Source organism: Ascidiella aspersa, chromosome 3, assembly GCF_963924565.1.
Source record: "Ascidiella aspersa chromosome 3, kaAscAspe10.2, whole genome shotgun sequence".
In the NCBI taxonomy this organism is placed as follows: Eukaryota; Metazoa; Chordata; class Ascidiacea; order Phlebobranchia; family Ascidiidae; genus Ascidiella; species Ascidiella aspersa.
Genome location: NC_139449.1, coordinates 32,476,290 through 32,492,379, shown reverse-complemented (window position 1 = coordinate 32,492,379; position 16,090 = coordinate 32,476,290). Strand labels below are relative to the sequence as shown.

Here is a 16,090-nt window from a genome sequence, read left to right as displayed (position 1 = left end):
TAGTCTAGGGTTGAAAGGTGTTTCGGTGGGTCAAGTATTATTTTACTTATTCTTCCGTATTTATTTCTTCCTTGCAATTTCTAGTTGACAACTCGTTTACATACTGTAAAAAAAGTGTTAGGTTTGTGAACCAGCACTGAAGGATATGTGAGCAAGTTGTTTAAATACAACTGGAATATAGGCTTTAGTAATTCTGATCAACACAAGTTAAATGATACCGAATTAATCTAAAATATAATTTTTTTTGTTTCAACAGCTCGTAGAACATTCCATTAAGCATGGCTGGTGTTTTTGATATTGATTTGGACACTGAAATATCTTCAGACAACGAAATCGAGGACAACTACGAGCAAAATGAAGCAATGCAGGGTGATTTTATGAACGAAGAGTTGGAAACCATTGATCTCACAGAGACTGTCGTGAATAAGGGATCAGAAAAAGTGGGCCCACACTGTTTCCAGCTGTTAAAGGTGCTAGGAAAAGGCGGATATGGAAAAGTGTTCCAGGTTCGCAAAATGACAGAACCGGACGGCGGAAACATTTATGCCATGAAAGTGCTGAAAAAGGCCTCGATTGTGAGAAACCAGAAAGATACTGCGCACACCAAAGCAGAAAGAAATATCCTGGAAGATGTGAAACATCCTTTTATTGTTGATCTTAAATTTGCCTTCCAGACCGGGGGAAAACTCTATCTCATCCTCGAGTACTTAAGCGGCGGCGAACTCTTCATGCACCTCGAAAGAGAGGGTATCTTCATGGAAGACATGGCCTGTTTCTACCTCGCCGAAATCACCATGGCCCTCGGCCACCTTCATAGTAAGGGGATCATCTATCGTGACCTGAAGCCGGAAAATATCCTCTTGGACATGTCCGGGCACATCAAGCTCACAGATTTCGGCCTCTGTAAAGAGTCGATTCATGAAGGCGCCATCACCCACACATTCTGCGGAACCATAGAGTACATGGCCCCAGAGGTCCTAACACGGTCTGGCCACAACAAGGCAGTTGACTGGTGGAGTCTTGGAGCCCTTATGTTTGACATGTTAAACGGTGCACCTCCGTTTACTGCCGAAAACCGAAAGAAGACCATCGAAAAAGTACTCCGAGGCAAACTAACCCTCCCCCCATATCTAACAGCCGATGCTAAGGATATCCTAAAAAAGCTGCTGAAAAGGCATGCTCAATCCAGACTTGGTGCTTCGATTGATGACGATAAATCAGTGCGAAGGCATCCGTTTTTCAAGCACATAAACTGGGATAACCTTTTGGCAAAAAAGGTCGAGCCACCGTTTAAGCCACCACTTAAAAACGAAGAAGACGTCAGTCTGTTTGATACCAAGTTCACCAAGCAATCCCCAGTCGATAGCCCTGATAACTGCCCATTGTCGGAAAGTGCAAACCAAGTCTTTCGGGGTTTCACTTATGTTGCCCCTTCGGTGCTTGACAGCATCAGCGAACAATTCGTTGGCCCCGAAATAAGGTCGCCGCGAAGAGGCACCCCCTTAAGTCCAATGAAAACCGACGCCCCCTGGCAATCACAGACAATCGTTCATGACATGAGTACGGATATGGACTGTACACCGGTGGTTGTGACCACAGCCCAGCCTACCATGTCTACCAATCAACCCGGGTTTTCTGCCTTCACCCATCAAGTTCCCAGCAACGGGTCAAATTTTGGAACGTCGGGCATCGGAAATGAAAAAAGCCCACCTATTCCAATGCGGGGCAATAACTCCGGCGAACTTGGAGCAAAATATGCCAGTAAAAATAAAAAGCACCTCAAGTTATTTCACTGAGTCGGTATTCAATTGTACAAGGTGTATTGTGCGCTCTTGCATCTACAGTTATTCTTCTTGTTATTTAATTTAATTTGGATGCAAAATAAGTTACCACATGATCACTGAATGAACGACACTTCCAGTGTGTTTGCCAATTTCTCATATTTTTGTAACTAGTATTTATTATTTTAAGTAACGTTTTAATTTTTACAATGCATGTTTTAGGCAATTGTTTGTTATATATACTTTTGGCATCTTTACCGACTATATAGTTAGCCTGTTTTGCATCTCAACATATATATTGCCATTTACTGGGTTTTTATTGTTCTTAGTGGAGAAACATCACCGATGACCTTACTTTCTTTAGTAGTACAATTCAAGGGTGTTTTTAAATACAGTTAAGTAGCGCTTTACTATTTGCGTTAAAGTATCTAGTAAAATCAGCCATGTCGGTAGTATGCACGGCGTGCTGGTTTATTTAGTTATTGTTTGTGTTGCAAATGTGTGCAACAACTTAATTATGTATTAAGGCAAGTGTTGAACTTTGTGCTTTATTAGTGCATAAGACTGTCGCAATACAGTGGAATTTAAAAAAATGCTTAGTCACAGGAAATCTATTAGGTCATTAAAACAAGACACTTCTAATAGGTGTTATTGTTAGCAAATGACAATGCTTCCTGTTTAACCTGGGTGCTGATTATTGTTGAACCGGTAATACCATGATTTTTCAACTAAAATCAAATTTGTTATATCCTATGATTATAATTAACTTCAATTTAGTGATATTAAAATTGTGATTGTATGTTTTAGGCTTTTATTCTTGTCTGGTGCATGTCCAATAAGTGTACCTTGACAACATACATTGACAACAGTTCTTTCTCTGCAATGCGACTGTTTACATTGTGTTTCTTGTTTATAAAATAAATCACTGCTTCAATTAAGCTATTTTACTGTATTTTAGTACACAGACTTCAGTGCCCCAATAACATTGTTGCTATTATAATTTTCGGAGGTACTAATAAATAATTTTATTTTTGTAAGCCATAAATATTGCTGCAAAAAAATTTGGTTTTTAAATTATTTTAAACATATTAGGTATTGAAGTGTTCCCTCTTGAGGTCAATTGTTCATCAAAAATGTACAAAATTATAAAAATTTTTATTTTTTTTATTAAAGTGAATGACTGGATAATCAATTTGTAATACATTTTCAGATATAGTACTGGGTCTTGGTAAATTGGTGTTTTCAAACATGTTTTGGAATATGGCAAGAAATAAAGGCAAGAAATAAAATATATTGTGGAAAAATGCCAATATTTCAGAATAAAACATTTGTCCCCTTCTGAACTAACCCTTTTTTGTTTCAAATGCATAGCCTTAGAGGGAACACTGATTTCATGCAATATTTTCTTTGCAAATGGCTGTGAAGAGTTGACTTGTTTCTTTAAGAATTTAGGAAATTCTGTTTTTATTTTATTTAATAATCACATATGTCGAGTTAAAACCCAGTTCTTTAAAAAAACGCCATAGTGTCTTAACAATTTTACACTTTGTGCATTTGAGTCAGTTGTTTACGCTTCTTTGTTGAACGTTTTCTCTGAGCCTTCAACCGTTCATTTTTTGTTTTCTTTTTACCAAAATAAAATAAACCGTAGAGAAAAAGCTGCTGTTTTTATTGGCGACGCGATGTCATCTGAAACGTGGAAAAACATACAGGAACACAAACGAAAGCAGGAGAGCTTGAGAGAAAGATTGCAAAAACGAAGGAGAGAAAGAAAAGGTGATTTTTCATCTTTTAATGTTTGGCAAAAACAAATAAATGTTTATACAGTGCGTTGTAAGTAAGTTTCTAAAGCAGGGGTTCTTAATTGTGGACTAAAGAAAGTAATTACCTCATCTAAAGGGATAATTAAATGCTGTTTAGGGCGTAATTTTAAAACTGTGTATGTGGTTCTATATTTCTTGGATGATTGCAAAAAGGTAGTTTCAGGCCTACAAGTGTTTGTAGTAGATATTAAATAGTTTGTTTGCTAATTAAAATGTCATTGTTGTTTTGCATAAGTTGACTTTTAAATAGGGGTATATTTTAAGGGTGGCTATACTAAAAAGTATCAAGAACTACTGGTTAAAATAATATGCAAAGTAGCAGCTTTATAATAAAAAAACACTTGACATTATTAGTAACGTAAAAAAAACTCTAAAAATGTGTATCTAAATGACTTTTTTTTCATAATGTTTATCACATGGCTTTTGGAATTTAAGTTCAAATAGGGATAAATATTCACTTTTGGGTATAAAGTATTTATATTTTTAAGTACATGGTTTGGTGTATTCCTGAAAACGCCATCTTTCTATTATGCTGGCATGTTGTTTTTAATTCGGAATTAAGAAACTTTGCAAAAAAAATGTTTTTTAGATGTACTTTCTTCTGCAACATCTTTTATTCCAGAAGGAGAAAAGACAGAAGGTAAGATTGGCAAAATTACACAATTTCATAGAGCAATAGTCGCCAAACTGGTGGCCGCGGCCAGAATGTGGTCCTGTAGGGATTTGAGATGTTTTTTATTAGTTTAGTTTTATCATGTAGTTGTGGGTGAAAGCAGTAAAATCATCGTTCTTCTGTATGTTAAAAGTTAGTGTTTTTTTGGGACCAACGAACATTTTTATCTTGGCTTATTGTTACATCACAGGGCCCCGCCCCCTGAACTATACTAGGTCCTCCCCTGATTAAACAATCACATTTTTTAAAGTTTATTTTAAACGTATATTGGGCCATGAAACAAAGTTGTATAACTATTGTGCTAAACAAAATCAAAAAGTTTCTTTTAACAGCTTTACAATGTTTTACCAAGGCAAATTGTGGTGTCGCCAGTTGTTTTGCTTTTCATTTCCCAAAGTTTGAATAAGATCCTGAAACAAAATTATTGAAAAAATACTTGCCGGGCTGCAGAAATGAGACATCCGGTAAAAATATTAAATTTAGATGAGGAAAAAGTTGTGACGCAAGTTGATGCCCAAATAGAAGAAACCCTGCTGCAATTTTTGTGTCTTTCAACTCTTAACTTTCCTTGCAACACAACAACGATCACAACTGGATTGAATGAGGTCAGTCAATTTTGCTGCATATGCCATGATTTGATATTACCAGTGCCTTGTTTTGTTTTGATTTGTTTAATAATATCAAACTAGGAATAGATAAGCAATGACTAAGCGTATTTTACAAATCAAAATACTTTTGCTCCATAAAGGCACACTATATTTCCATGTTTTTTACTTGACTTTATGTGTAGAAATTTATTTATTGAGGAACAATGACTATGCCTTAAGGTACAGTTTGTATTGAAATACATATGTAGAAGACATATTCCCTGTTATAATACTGAATTCATCACAGATGTAATTTTTTGCACTTTTGATGCAAATACAAGACAAGCATTTAGTTTTCAATTTTGTTTTGTCAGCTTCTTGAAAAGTCATCAAAGTCAAATGAGAAAAAGAAAGCCACCAATGCTGAGGTTGAGTTTTTGCTTCAAAAGTTGGCAGCCCAGAAGTTTATCTCCATTAAAAGTGAGTCTGATGCCATATTGTTAAAACTGTTTATGTCTAAAGCCCTTGTTAAAATTTGGCAAGTGATTAAAAAATAATGACTTGGCACACCAAAGTCACGCCATAGTAAAAAACGACTTAGTGTACTTAAATTAGGCCATTGATTTTAGTGATTACAACACCGCTAAGCTTAACATTAAAGTAACATAATAACTATTTTGTAGGCACCAATTCAATCACAGAAGTCCTCTCAGCCGAACAAGATAAATTAAGCGCAATTGCTGGAGAGTTGCAGGCAAGGCCAGGAGAAAAACATAGCAGGGATTCAGGATCTGCGGAAACGTAAATTTACACAACTTTGCTGTTTTTGCGTCTAACGCTTTTGATGTACAAATATTTTTTTGATAGCCGTATTTTTCTTTTTCGAAAAGTAGTAGTTTCCAAGTTATTGGACATACAATTGCTTTAGAGTCAGGAAGTATCTGAAATTTACATTTTAACGTAAAAACGGTTTGGGTTACAATTTGGTATAGGATCAGCAAAGATACCACCCTAGTATGTGACGAGTACTGTACTACATATACTATTACATGGCATCGGATATCAACGGCAATCCGATATTATCACACATCCCTACTGACAACCCTATGCCCCGGTTTTCAATGGGCCAAGAAACGGTCCCAATGTCGCGAGTTTGAAATCGAAGTCGCACTGTTACGAAGGCTTTATAACTTACCCTTTACATTGCAGAAAGAAACCTTCGGCGGTCCAACCAGATAAAGCAAGTTTAAAGCGAAGCGCCAGCGACAAACGCAGCCGAAGCGCAAACCCACGCAGTAAGACGGCCAAAGTCGACAAGCAGGTATGGCTGAAGAAGTTTAGTGTTTACTGTACTTCTAAACAAAACTTTTCGACATGTATGGCAGTATTGTAAAAATCTTTTTATGTGAATCACCCAATCTGTCAGGAATTAGTGCATTTCTAACCAAAAGGTCTACGATGATTAGTGTATCTAAAGGATTAAAATCTCTTTTAGACTTTAAGGTCTTGGACAATGCACTAATTTGACTTAACTAATCTGCAAGAACATAAACTTAATTGGACCTTTAGGTTAAACTCCCGGCGTAGATCAATTGAAGTGAGATAGAATTAGTAATACTTGACCTACCCGAACCCAAACGCTAACCAGCACCCTAATCCAAACAATGTGCGTTGATTTAATAATTACATAAACGCCTTAGGTACCAATACATCAACTTGTAACGTAACAATCCTATATAACCTGGACGAGAAATTATCTTATGCCCACCCGAATTTGGGCTATTTCCCAGCGATTAAATACTTATTAAATCAATTCAATGCAAACCGAATATTTGAAAAAGAAGATATGAAGATATCTCCTCGCCCTAATGCACGTTAGTGACGACAATGACTTCGAATGGTAGCAAAACAGTATAGACTTTCTTGTCTCAGTCAAAATCAGTCACTATAGGTTCTAGTTTATAAAAGAGAAATATATTTCGCCAATCACGGCATCATCAGTCAATGATTTCATTCGAATTAAGAGACTGATGATGCCGTGATTGGCGAAATATATTTCTCTTTTATAAACTAGAACCTATAGTGACTGATTTTGACTGAGACAAGAAAGTCTATACTGTTTTGTTAAATCAATTCAAATATTACTTATATATTTAATTTCCGAAACTACCGCTTGGCGTCGGGCATCGGCTCGATCCTATTATCGGACATTTCTACTTATCACCCCTTACAATAACAGACAAAATGGGTTGGTGACGACCTGGATGACATTGAGGCCCTCTTGTCGACCAAGACGGCAAAGGAGCAGGACACAAGCAGGGTGGCCGACCAGATCCAGGAGCTGCTGAGAACAGCATCCACCAAAGAGCTATCACTAGCCGAAAAATTCCGCTCCCTTGGAGGATCACAGGTGAGTTCCGTAGGGCAAAAAAAGCTTTTTTTTAAGAAATCGCAAAAATAAGGACTCTAACAACATAACAAGTACACTAACCGACGCAATGACACTAACCGATGCGGACTAAAGGGGAACATTGCCCAGGAAAGCGAATCAGTTTAGGGATTTTTGTTAACCCTTCAATTTTTCTGGTGTAAACGAAAATAATAACCAACGTTTTTGCATCCGAAAAAAAAAACAAGTTTCAAAATAAATTGAACTCCACCAACAAAGCTTTTTCAAACACGAAATAACGGCGCTTACCGTCCTTTGTGGCTAACTGTATGTAGAAAAACGTGGCATTTAGGGGTTTCATCTTGTTAACCCTTCGATTTTTTCGGTGTAAACGAAAGACATTACGCCCAGGTGGGACAGGAGTAGTTTTTTTTCAGAAAAACCGCAAAAATTAGTTCAAAATATTTTGTAAAATGATATAGTTCAAATATTTGTAAAATGATACGAACATTAAATTACGCAAAAAACATAGCGCAAATCAATCATTTTTCAATGCGTTCTTTACGTAGGTAAATGTATACAGCGTAAAGTAAGTTTTTCTCGAACGAAACAACAACTATTAGACTTAATATTAGAAATTTGATTCAGTGACAATGATTTTGCTTTAAAAACAATGCTTTTAAACGCTAACGCAAGTCGAGAAACGACCCTGACACCAGTGCTGCATTCTGTTCGTTTATATAACTGCCCGTATTGATCTACTGAAGCATTTATTTAATAATAAATTTTATTATATACATTGCGCTTTAGTCCTTATCAAGTCGTACTGATTTAACTCCCGGTCTTAATTGATGCATCTGGGCTTCTTATTAGGAATAAAACGTCCCCGTAAGCGCGGTTTGTGCTTCTTTAGGTGCGGGAGTTTTGTCCGTACGCGACCAGAGACGAGTGCCTTCGACACAACAGATCCTACTCGTCGTGTCAGAAACTACACTTTCGCAAGATTCTCAAGCCACACACAGGTACTTTGACAACTAGATTAATTTCAGTTTTTTCAAATTAGATCTCTTGTTTTATAAATTGGATTAGAATTAGAATTACCGATTCTTGAAAAACAGATTTTAAACTAGAATACGAACTAGAATTATATTTAATTATGTACAATCTATCATATTTAAATCGCAATTTGTTCTCATAATAACGAGAATGGTAAATATTTGTGTGCTAGTTTTTTATGTTTTAGCATAGCCTATGCTTTTTGGACTGTTAAAAATAACTAATAAGTCGATCCGACCGAACAGTATTAATTTAAATTCTTTGTTTTGACTTTGAGACTAAAAATGCCGTTGGACAAAGTAGCTTTTTAGTTAAATCAGAATAAATAACAACTATGAATTAGATCAAATTAGATTAGAATTAGAATTAGTCGCATTTCGCTCTAATTCATTAAATTAGAAAACTAGAATTATCTAGTTGTCCAAGCCGCACACAGGTACCACTCGTTATAGTTTTGCTTAAGTACAAACGCCCTTAAAATATAGTAATTTCGAAAAAAAAGAATTCCCAAAAAATGTAGCTAACATTTTATTTATCGAAATAGAAAATGGGATAACTGCAAACCAACGCAGAAATTAAACACAGCAAATGTAAACGATTTTGACTTGTAAATAGAGTTAGCTCCACCAGGCAACATATCAATAAATATAAATCGCTCTTCTGGCGATTTATTTGATGGCTAACGCACTCTCGTTTTAATTATTAACCCTGATGAGGTCAGCTGGTATCTGCTGCCGAAACGTCGGTTTATACTTTGTTTACACCAGAAGAGCGATTTATATTTATTGATTTTGACTTGTGTTTAAATTTGACAAAATTCTGACTTTTTTGGCAAAGTTAAAAAATATTCAATTGTGTGTAAGTTTGACCAAATTTTGACTTTTTTGCGAAGTCCAAAAATACTCACTTGTGTGTAAGTTTGACAAAGTTTTGACTTTTTTTTAAGTCCAAAAATATTCACTTGTGTGTGACTTTTTTTGGTAAGTCAAAAACTATTCGCCCTATAGTTACCACAAAACAAAAGTGTTCCGTTTTTTTTTTGTGCAGACGAATCGCTTGGCGACTGCTCGTTTCTGAACACTTGCAAAACTTTGATCTACTGTGTAAATTTTGACGATAACTATTCGCCCTAGTTATCACCAAAAACTGTTACCACAAAAAAATCCTTTGATCTACCGTGTAAATTTTGACGATAACTATTCGCCCTAGTTATCACCAAAAACTGTTACCACAAAAAAATCCGTTTATTTTTGCGCAGACGAATCGCTCGGCGACTGCTCGTTTCTGAACACTTGCTTTCACATGGACACGTGCAAGTACGTGCATTACGAGATCGACTACCGAGGCACTGACCTCGATCCACGCAAACACAGAAAAGGAGCAAGGAGGAGAGAGGGAGGAGCAGATTCCTCTCACTCCTCCTCCTCTGCTCTCAATCTCCTCCCAAAGCTCGCCTCGGATGAGGATTACTTGAGTAGGAAGATGTTGCCTCCTCAGGTAGGGCGAAATTACTTCTTTTAGAGCGGGAATTCTTGAACTTGTTTTTATCGCGAACCCTTAAATTTCTTTTTTGCCTCGCGTGAACCACGGTAGGCAAAAAAAATTCTAAGATGACGTCATAAATTGACGTCACGGTATACAAACAGACTTCATAAATTTACCGATTTCGGTCCGAAAATGTGAAGGTGAAATGGATTCTAAATATATTCAGTGCAAAACCGTTTTATTTTTAATCAAACTGTTTTCATTAAAAAATGATTACTTCTTAAGTATACACTAATATTTCAAGTAGGCCTTTTAGACCCCCATAAAACTAGTTCACGGACTCTCAAGGTGTCCATGGACCCCGAGTTTAAGAACCACTGTTTTAGGGACTCCGTATAGTCCTTATTTTAGGACGAAAATGCATTTTTCTATAATATAGCGACCATTGTACTAGAATGGCATGGAGTTAATTCAATACCAGTTCCTATTTCTAACCAACGTAAAGTGACTTGTTTGCAAGTTGATATAATACGCGTTTTTTAGTGTTGTAATTGTTTAAGCTCCACATATTATTCATTTATTTGGGCTAAATGATTTAATTGATTTATTACAATTTGGTAAAAAGTGGCTAAAAAAAATAAAAACTCGTTTTCGACGCCATTACTATCTGATGATTGGATAACACAAACCAACTTTATTGTGAAACGTTTCAGTGGATAAACTGCGACATCCGCTACTTGGACGTCTCTGTGTTGGGAAAGTTCTCGGTTATAATGGCGGATCCACCGTGGGACATTCACATGGAGCTTCCCTACGGAACCATGCAGGTGACATTTGTTCATAGGACGGTCATGTTAGTAGATAAACATTATAAAAATGCCTAAAAATACGTGTACATCAACTGTGATCTAGCTCTTTTGAAGTGTTTTTTTGTTAATAAACTTCATGTTTTACTGAAATAAATGGTTGCGTTAAGCGATAGAGTTGATTCTGAAAAAAAACAAAGCTTCGCTAAAAAAACAAAGCTTTTAAGCTATAAATTATTTTACTGGGATATATCTCTGGTTTACGGTGGCTAATTTTTTAGGTTGCGAGGGAGTATGCTACGTATTGTATGGTAAAAATAATTATCTGTGTTGTAAACAAGTCTTTGTGAAATGATTTAACTTCCAGTTAAGTCTTTTCCAAACTTATTTAAATCCAAGTCGTTGTCACAGCAAGTGAAGTTCAAGTCAAGTCAGTTGCACCAAAATAAAATTATTTAAGTTAGTAAACTTAGGCCTATTTGATCCTAAGAGATACCTCGATAGGCAACAAACAAAAACGTAAAAAAATTCGAGCAGACTGTGACACAAGCAGAAATTGGTTAGAAAAGAATAATTAATTTTTACCTAAAATTATTTAATGAAAACGTCTCAATAATTTCAGTTCGAGTAATTTTCCCGAAAGACTCCAATCAATTCAATGAATTACAACGCTGTAAATTATGATTAGCCAAAGCTGCCAAAGTAAAATAAACGTAAATATTTTAAGGATGACGAAATGAGAGCGATGAGAATCCAAGACTTGTCCGACGATGGTCTAATGTTTCTGTGGGTAACAGGAAGGTGAGGTATTTCTGTTTGGAGATATTGTTCAGACACACAAAAAGTTTTTCGTATTACCTTACGACTTTCGTTTATTTGGGCTTTCATAACTCCTGCTAAAGAGTAAATTTGAAAATATAGATTTACTATTGAGGGCATTATTGCCAAAAAGACGTTGCAATATAAACCAGGCCTGAATTACAATGTTTACTATTCATTTTGAAAAGTTTTTCATTAAATATTATAACAACATTTTTTTCCTTGCCATTACATTCACGTTAAGAAAAGGCAAGTTCAATGTTTTGGAATTTTCTTTTTGTTTGTGTAGATTTTGCATCAAAAGCTCTTAAAGAGGTGTCCCGAAAATGTTTATCGAATTAAATGACAATATAAAAGTGTTGTTAACCTTTATTTGAATGCTGTATCCGTGTTTAGGGCAATGGAATTGGGACGACAACTATTTGACATCTGGGGGTAAGTCTGTTATTCGATATCTGCTTTTTAACGTTCAATAATGTTCTTGGCTATGCTGGTATATATTCTTGACAATCTATGGCTTTTAGATTTTCCCAATCAGAATAAAATTGGAGATGCTTAGTTTTTTCCAAATTATATTATGTTTAACGGATTAGCGAAAACTAGAACTAAACTAAACTATCATTTTGTTAAACAATGTCAATTCAATTTACCGGTAATTTGTATTAAACCGCAACTTGTTCAAAGATTGGTGCGTTTTCGCTGCCTAATTCGCCTGCATGCGTAAAATGGTAAAAAAAGTTCCGATGAAAAGTTTTTTAAACATCCTTTACAAACTGGCATTCTCGTTAAGTCGAAAACCACTTTCAAACTAAAAATAGAGCACACAAGCTAAGCACAAATTTTATGAAAAGTTAACTAGTCATATAAGTCTGCTGACAAGGTGGTCCAAATCAGAGAACGAAATTTTTATTTTCTTCACGATTCCTTTTCTCAATAAAAACGATTTTACCTGCGCGTTCCAAGCCAACCCGGCTATTAAAATCCGCAACCACTTAACACAGAGAATGTAAATTACCTTTGTAAAGTTGTACGCCGGTGCTCAGGCGGCAATTTGGAGTAGTTTAATTCCACGAACAAACGAACTGCGGTTAACAAAAACTTTGAGCGCCTTCGAGGCACGTTTAAATTACAGCTTAAAAGGCGCAATGTCGGTAGCTCTTATTCCGTCACACATACAGAGTACTAGGGGCAGGGGTTTTCCGCCATTCGAGTTGATTTAGATTGACTTCTGATAGCATTGTAAACAAGTAATTGAAAAATGACTTAAGTCCCAGTAAAGTCATTGGTAAATAACTCAAGTCCAAGTCTGTTATATAAAAATAAAACGTTAAATAAAACACTTAATTCCAACCCAAGTCATTCGACCAAAATACTTTTAAAAACAGTGACTTAAGTCAAGTCCTTACAACACTGCTTTTTAGTATTTCGTTTGGAAACTTACACAAGCTAAAGCTTTTAAGACGTAACTTAGTGACTTCATCTGTGAAAGTTTTTATTATTCTCACAAGACAAAAACTTGAGCTGTCCTGGAATGCGCCTCGTTTTTACAACACTAAGTAGGCATGCTCCACAGTTGTGTTAAGTGTTTTTTTCATATTTTAGTATGGCGTCCAAATGCGTGACGATTAAACTACAGCTTATCTTCCAACAGTGAAACCATACATTAAATAAATATGGAAATCACAAGTGATTTTACAAATCAACGGTAGCGCGTCGTTAGTGAAGCTTTCCATGCGATTAACTTTTTCTACCATGATCATAATTTTCTGGTTTCGAACAAAACAGTCTATTTTACTTCAGGTATAAAAGGTGTGATGAGCTGATTTGGGTGAAAACCAACCAACTACAACGATTGATCCGGACCGGTAGAACCGGTCATTGGATTAATCACGGGAAAGAGCATTGCTTGGTAGGTGAAAAAATAGCAACTCCATAATGGGCCTTAACGGTTGCTTTTGTGGCAATGCTTTGTAGTATGCCTGTCAAGTCTGTCTACTATTCATTAGATTAGATTCCTGTTAAAAATAGGATAAAACTTAAAGTACATGATTTCATGGTTATCGAATAGTTTGTTAAACTCAAATACACACAACTTTGTGTACAATTACGCTTTTAATTAAATACTGTGCTATTGTTACAGTTTTTATCAATATTAACAAGGTAATGGTTTAATTACTTTCACTGTATCTATAGCCATGTCAGCAAATTATATTCTAATTCCTGCTTTTTGGTAAATGCTGTATTGAGTTGTTGTTTAAATGACTAGGCAAGTATGCTAGGACTAAGATCTTAACAAAATGATTTGTGGCAAGGGGCATACATTCTCCTTGAGCTAAAGCTCATCAGATAAATTTCACCAAAAATCAAAAAAAAAAAAAAAAAAGTAGAAAACATTCTGCGACCCATATTGGGATAATAGTGAGGTGCTCCAATTTCGACTGTGTCTGTTGCCTTAATGTTCTGTACTTTTCTAGATTGGAATCAAAGGAAACCCGAAGGGGATTAACCGGCGTCTAGATTGTGACGTGTTAGTTGCAGAGGTAAGTGTGCAATTTAAAGCAGTGGCTCACATAGTCGTAATTTCGACGGAGAAACAAAAATTTCCAAATGAATGTTCATTCCAATTTAGATCTACTGCCGATGCCTTTGTCGGTGAAATATGTACCGCACATATGTTTAAAATCTTTTAATAGTGTCTGACCTGAATTGCTAGCTTTCCAAGACTATTCTGCTGTTACTACAACTTCTAATTGCAAGCGTTACCATAGCCTACTGTATATATAAAGGCGCAGATATTTATTATTTAAATTTGGTTGAAATCGTGTAAAAGGGTTATCGTCCTATTTTAAATGATTTGTAGCTTACCCAAGCCTCACGATTCCTAAGCTTGTTACTTACAACCTTATTATAAATCTCTGGTGTGCTCATTTTTAAAACGGGGCATGCTCGATTAAATAAATGAGAAAAAGTAATCGTTAAAATAAATAAGTAAGTTGCCTTACAACCAGTGGTGGGATTCAGCCGGTTCGCACCGGTTCTATAGAACCGTCTCACGAAATTTGATGAATTGAGCGAACCGGTTAGCTTTACTTGTTACTGTCAATGGATTTTTGCATCTTATTTGATACAACGATTTTTAGATCCAAGTAGCTCACGTGTGTTTTTTAAACCTTGCGAAGGTCAAGTTCGCACTAACAGTTATACATTATGTTCTTGCTACTGCACTGCCTGTTATTTATCTTTGTAAAATGAAGTTCTGCCGTATATAATCAGTTTGTTTGCCAAAAAATACAACTTTTTGTAACAGAAGCGGCTGAAAAATAGGACTTTTGTGATAGAACCGGCTGACAAAAATTTTGAATCCCACCACTGCTTACAACTTTAATTTATTCAATTAAAATTCACGTAGGTCCGAGACACGAGTCACAAGCCAGACGAGATATACGGTTTGATCGAGAGGTTGTCACCCGGCACGCGAAAACTAGAACTCTTCGGTCGCATGCACAACATTCAACCAAACTGGTGAGGTTTATATCGTTAACACTGATATTTCTGAGAATTGTTAATTCCTTTTTTGGGAATTTACAAGCTATTAGGTGTGCACTGTGCAGGTTGGTGTTTTTTAACCTGTGCAGTGTGCTGCTCCACCTTGGCGCCTAAAATGGATTTTATCTATTACCGTGTTTTAAAATTTATAATGTTTTGCACTGATGGTGGCAAAGTCGTTGGCGAAACTTTAGAGAACCAAGAATATGTCGACTTTATTGATTGTTCTGACCAAGGCTGCGCAGTCGCTTTAAAACAACGTGAGTTTGACTCCAGCCGAAAAAATAAACTCGAGTACGACTTAGCCAAATTAACAGACCCTGCCGTTTCCGGCTGCGACTCGATAGCCGTGTATCACCATAACCAAAAAAGTGTGGGTGTACACTGAACAGCAATTCACTCCTAGGGGGGTCATACAACTTATCAATCCAGATAACGTATGATGTTGTGCGGCCTTATCGGTTAACAACTTGCTACTACACATGTCGGGTTCGGGTATTTTCGAATAGTCTTACTAGAGTCCAACTCCAGCAAAATTTTATGGACTCCGCCGAGTCAGGAGTCCGGCTCCGACTCCACAGTCCTTCTTGAAATCCGAACATATTTTACATTATGGTAAAACTTGACAGGCCGTCATGAATCCTTAGATTATATTTATTTGACATGACAACTAGACTTACGATCTAAACTTGCAGTTCTTGCAAATACTCGCTGGCAACACAGTTATTTGTTTCGCTTGATTGCCAGGGTGACCTTGGGCAACCAGCTGGACGGCGTGCATCTGGCCGAGTACGACAGCGTTGAGAAGTTCAAGGAAAAGTACCCGGACGGAATTGTCACCAAACCGAGGACCAAGGCGCAAGCAGCACACGGCAATACCGGACACAACTTCTAAACTGCTAGCTACCCCGTTTATTTGCCTCTGGTTCTATATCTTTCCTGTCTTTGGTTAATTGGTACGCTACACATACATACCATTAGCGGGTCTAAGATGTACTTTTTTTTTTTTTTTTGCAAAAAATCGTGAAGACATGGAACACCTGTATTCTGTGTTTGGTATCTGTTTAAGCTACGTATTATACGACATACGTCCTCGTCCACGCATGACAATTTCCGTGCAAATTG

At 36.4% G+C, this 16,090-nt stretch overlaps 2 protein-coding genes across 2 annotated transcripts; both read left to right on the top strand.

Annotated features, from left to right (window-relative positions):
• Window positions 1–267: 267 nt before the first annotated feature.
• On the top strand, window positions 268–3,426 carry LOC146162536 (ribosomal protein S6 kinase beta-2-like). The gene has a single exon (XM_083385808.1). It carries the CDS (start codon window positions 279–281, stop codon window positions 1,794–1,796), a length of 1,518 nt encoding a protein of 505 aa, XP_083241934.1. The 5' UTR covers window positions 268–278; the 3' UTR covers window positions 1,797–3,426.
• Window positions 3,427–3,437: 11 nt separating this feature from the next.
• On the top strand, window positions 3,438–15,861 carry LOC146162535 (N(6)-adenosine-methyltransferase catalytic subunit METTL3-like). The gene is made up of 16 exons (XM_083385806.1): window positions 3,438–3,557; window positions 4,194–4,244; window positions 4,761–4,882; window positions 5,239–5,344; window positions 5,548–5,665; window positions 6,074–6,185; window positions 7,104–7,274; window positions 8,167–8,275; window positions 9,568–9,806; window positions 10,508–10,621; window positions 11,328–11,401; window positions 11,816–11,854; window positions 13,220–13,328; window positions 13,894–13,959; window positions 14,829–14,941; window positions 15,713–15,861. Exons 1-16 carry the CDS (start codon window positions 3,464–3,466, stop codon window positions 15,858–15,860), a joined length of 1,785 nt encoding a protein of 594 aa, XP_083241932.1. The 5' UTR covers window positions 3,438–3,463; the 3' UTR covers window position 15,861.
• The last annotated feature ends 229 nt before the right edge of the window (window positions 15,862–16,090 follow it).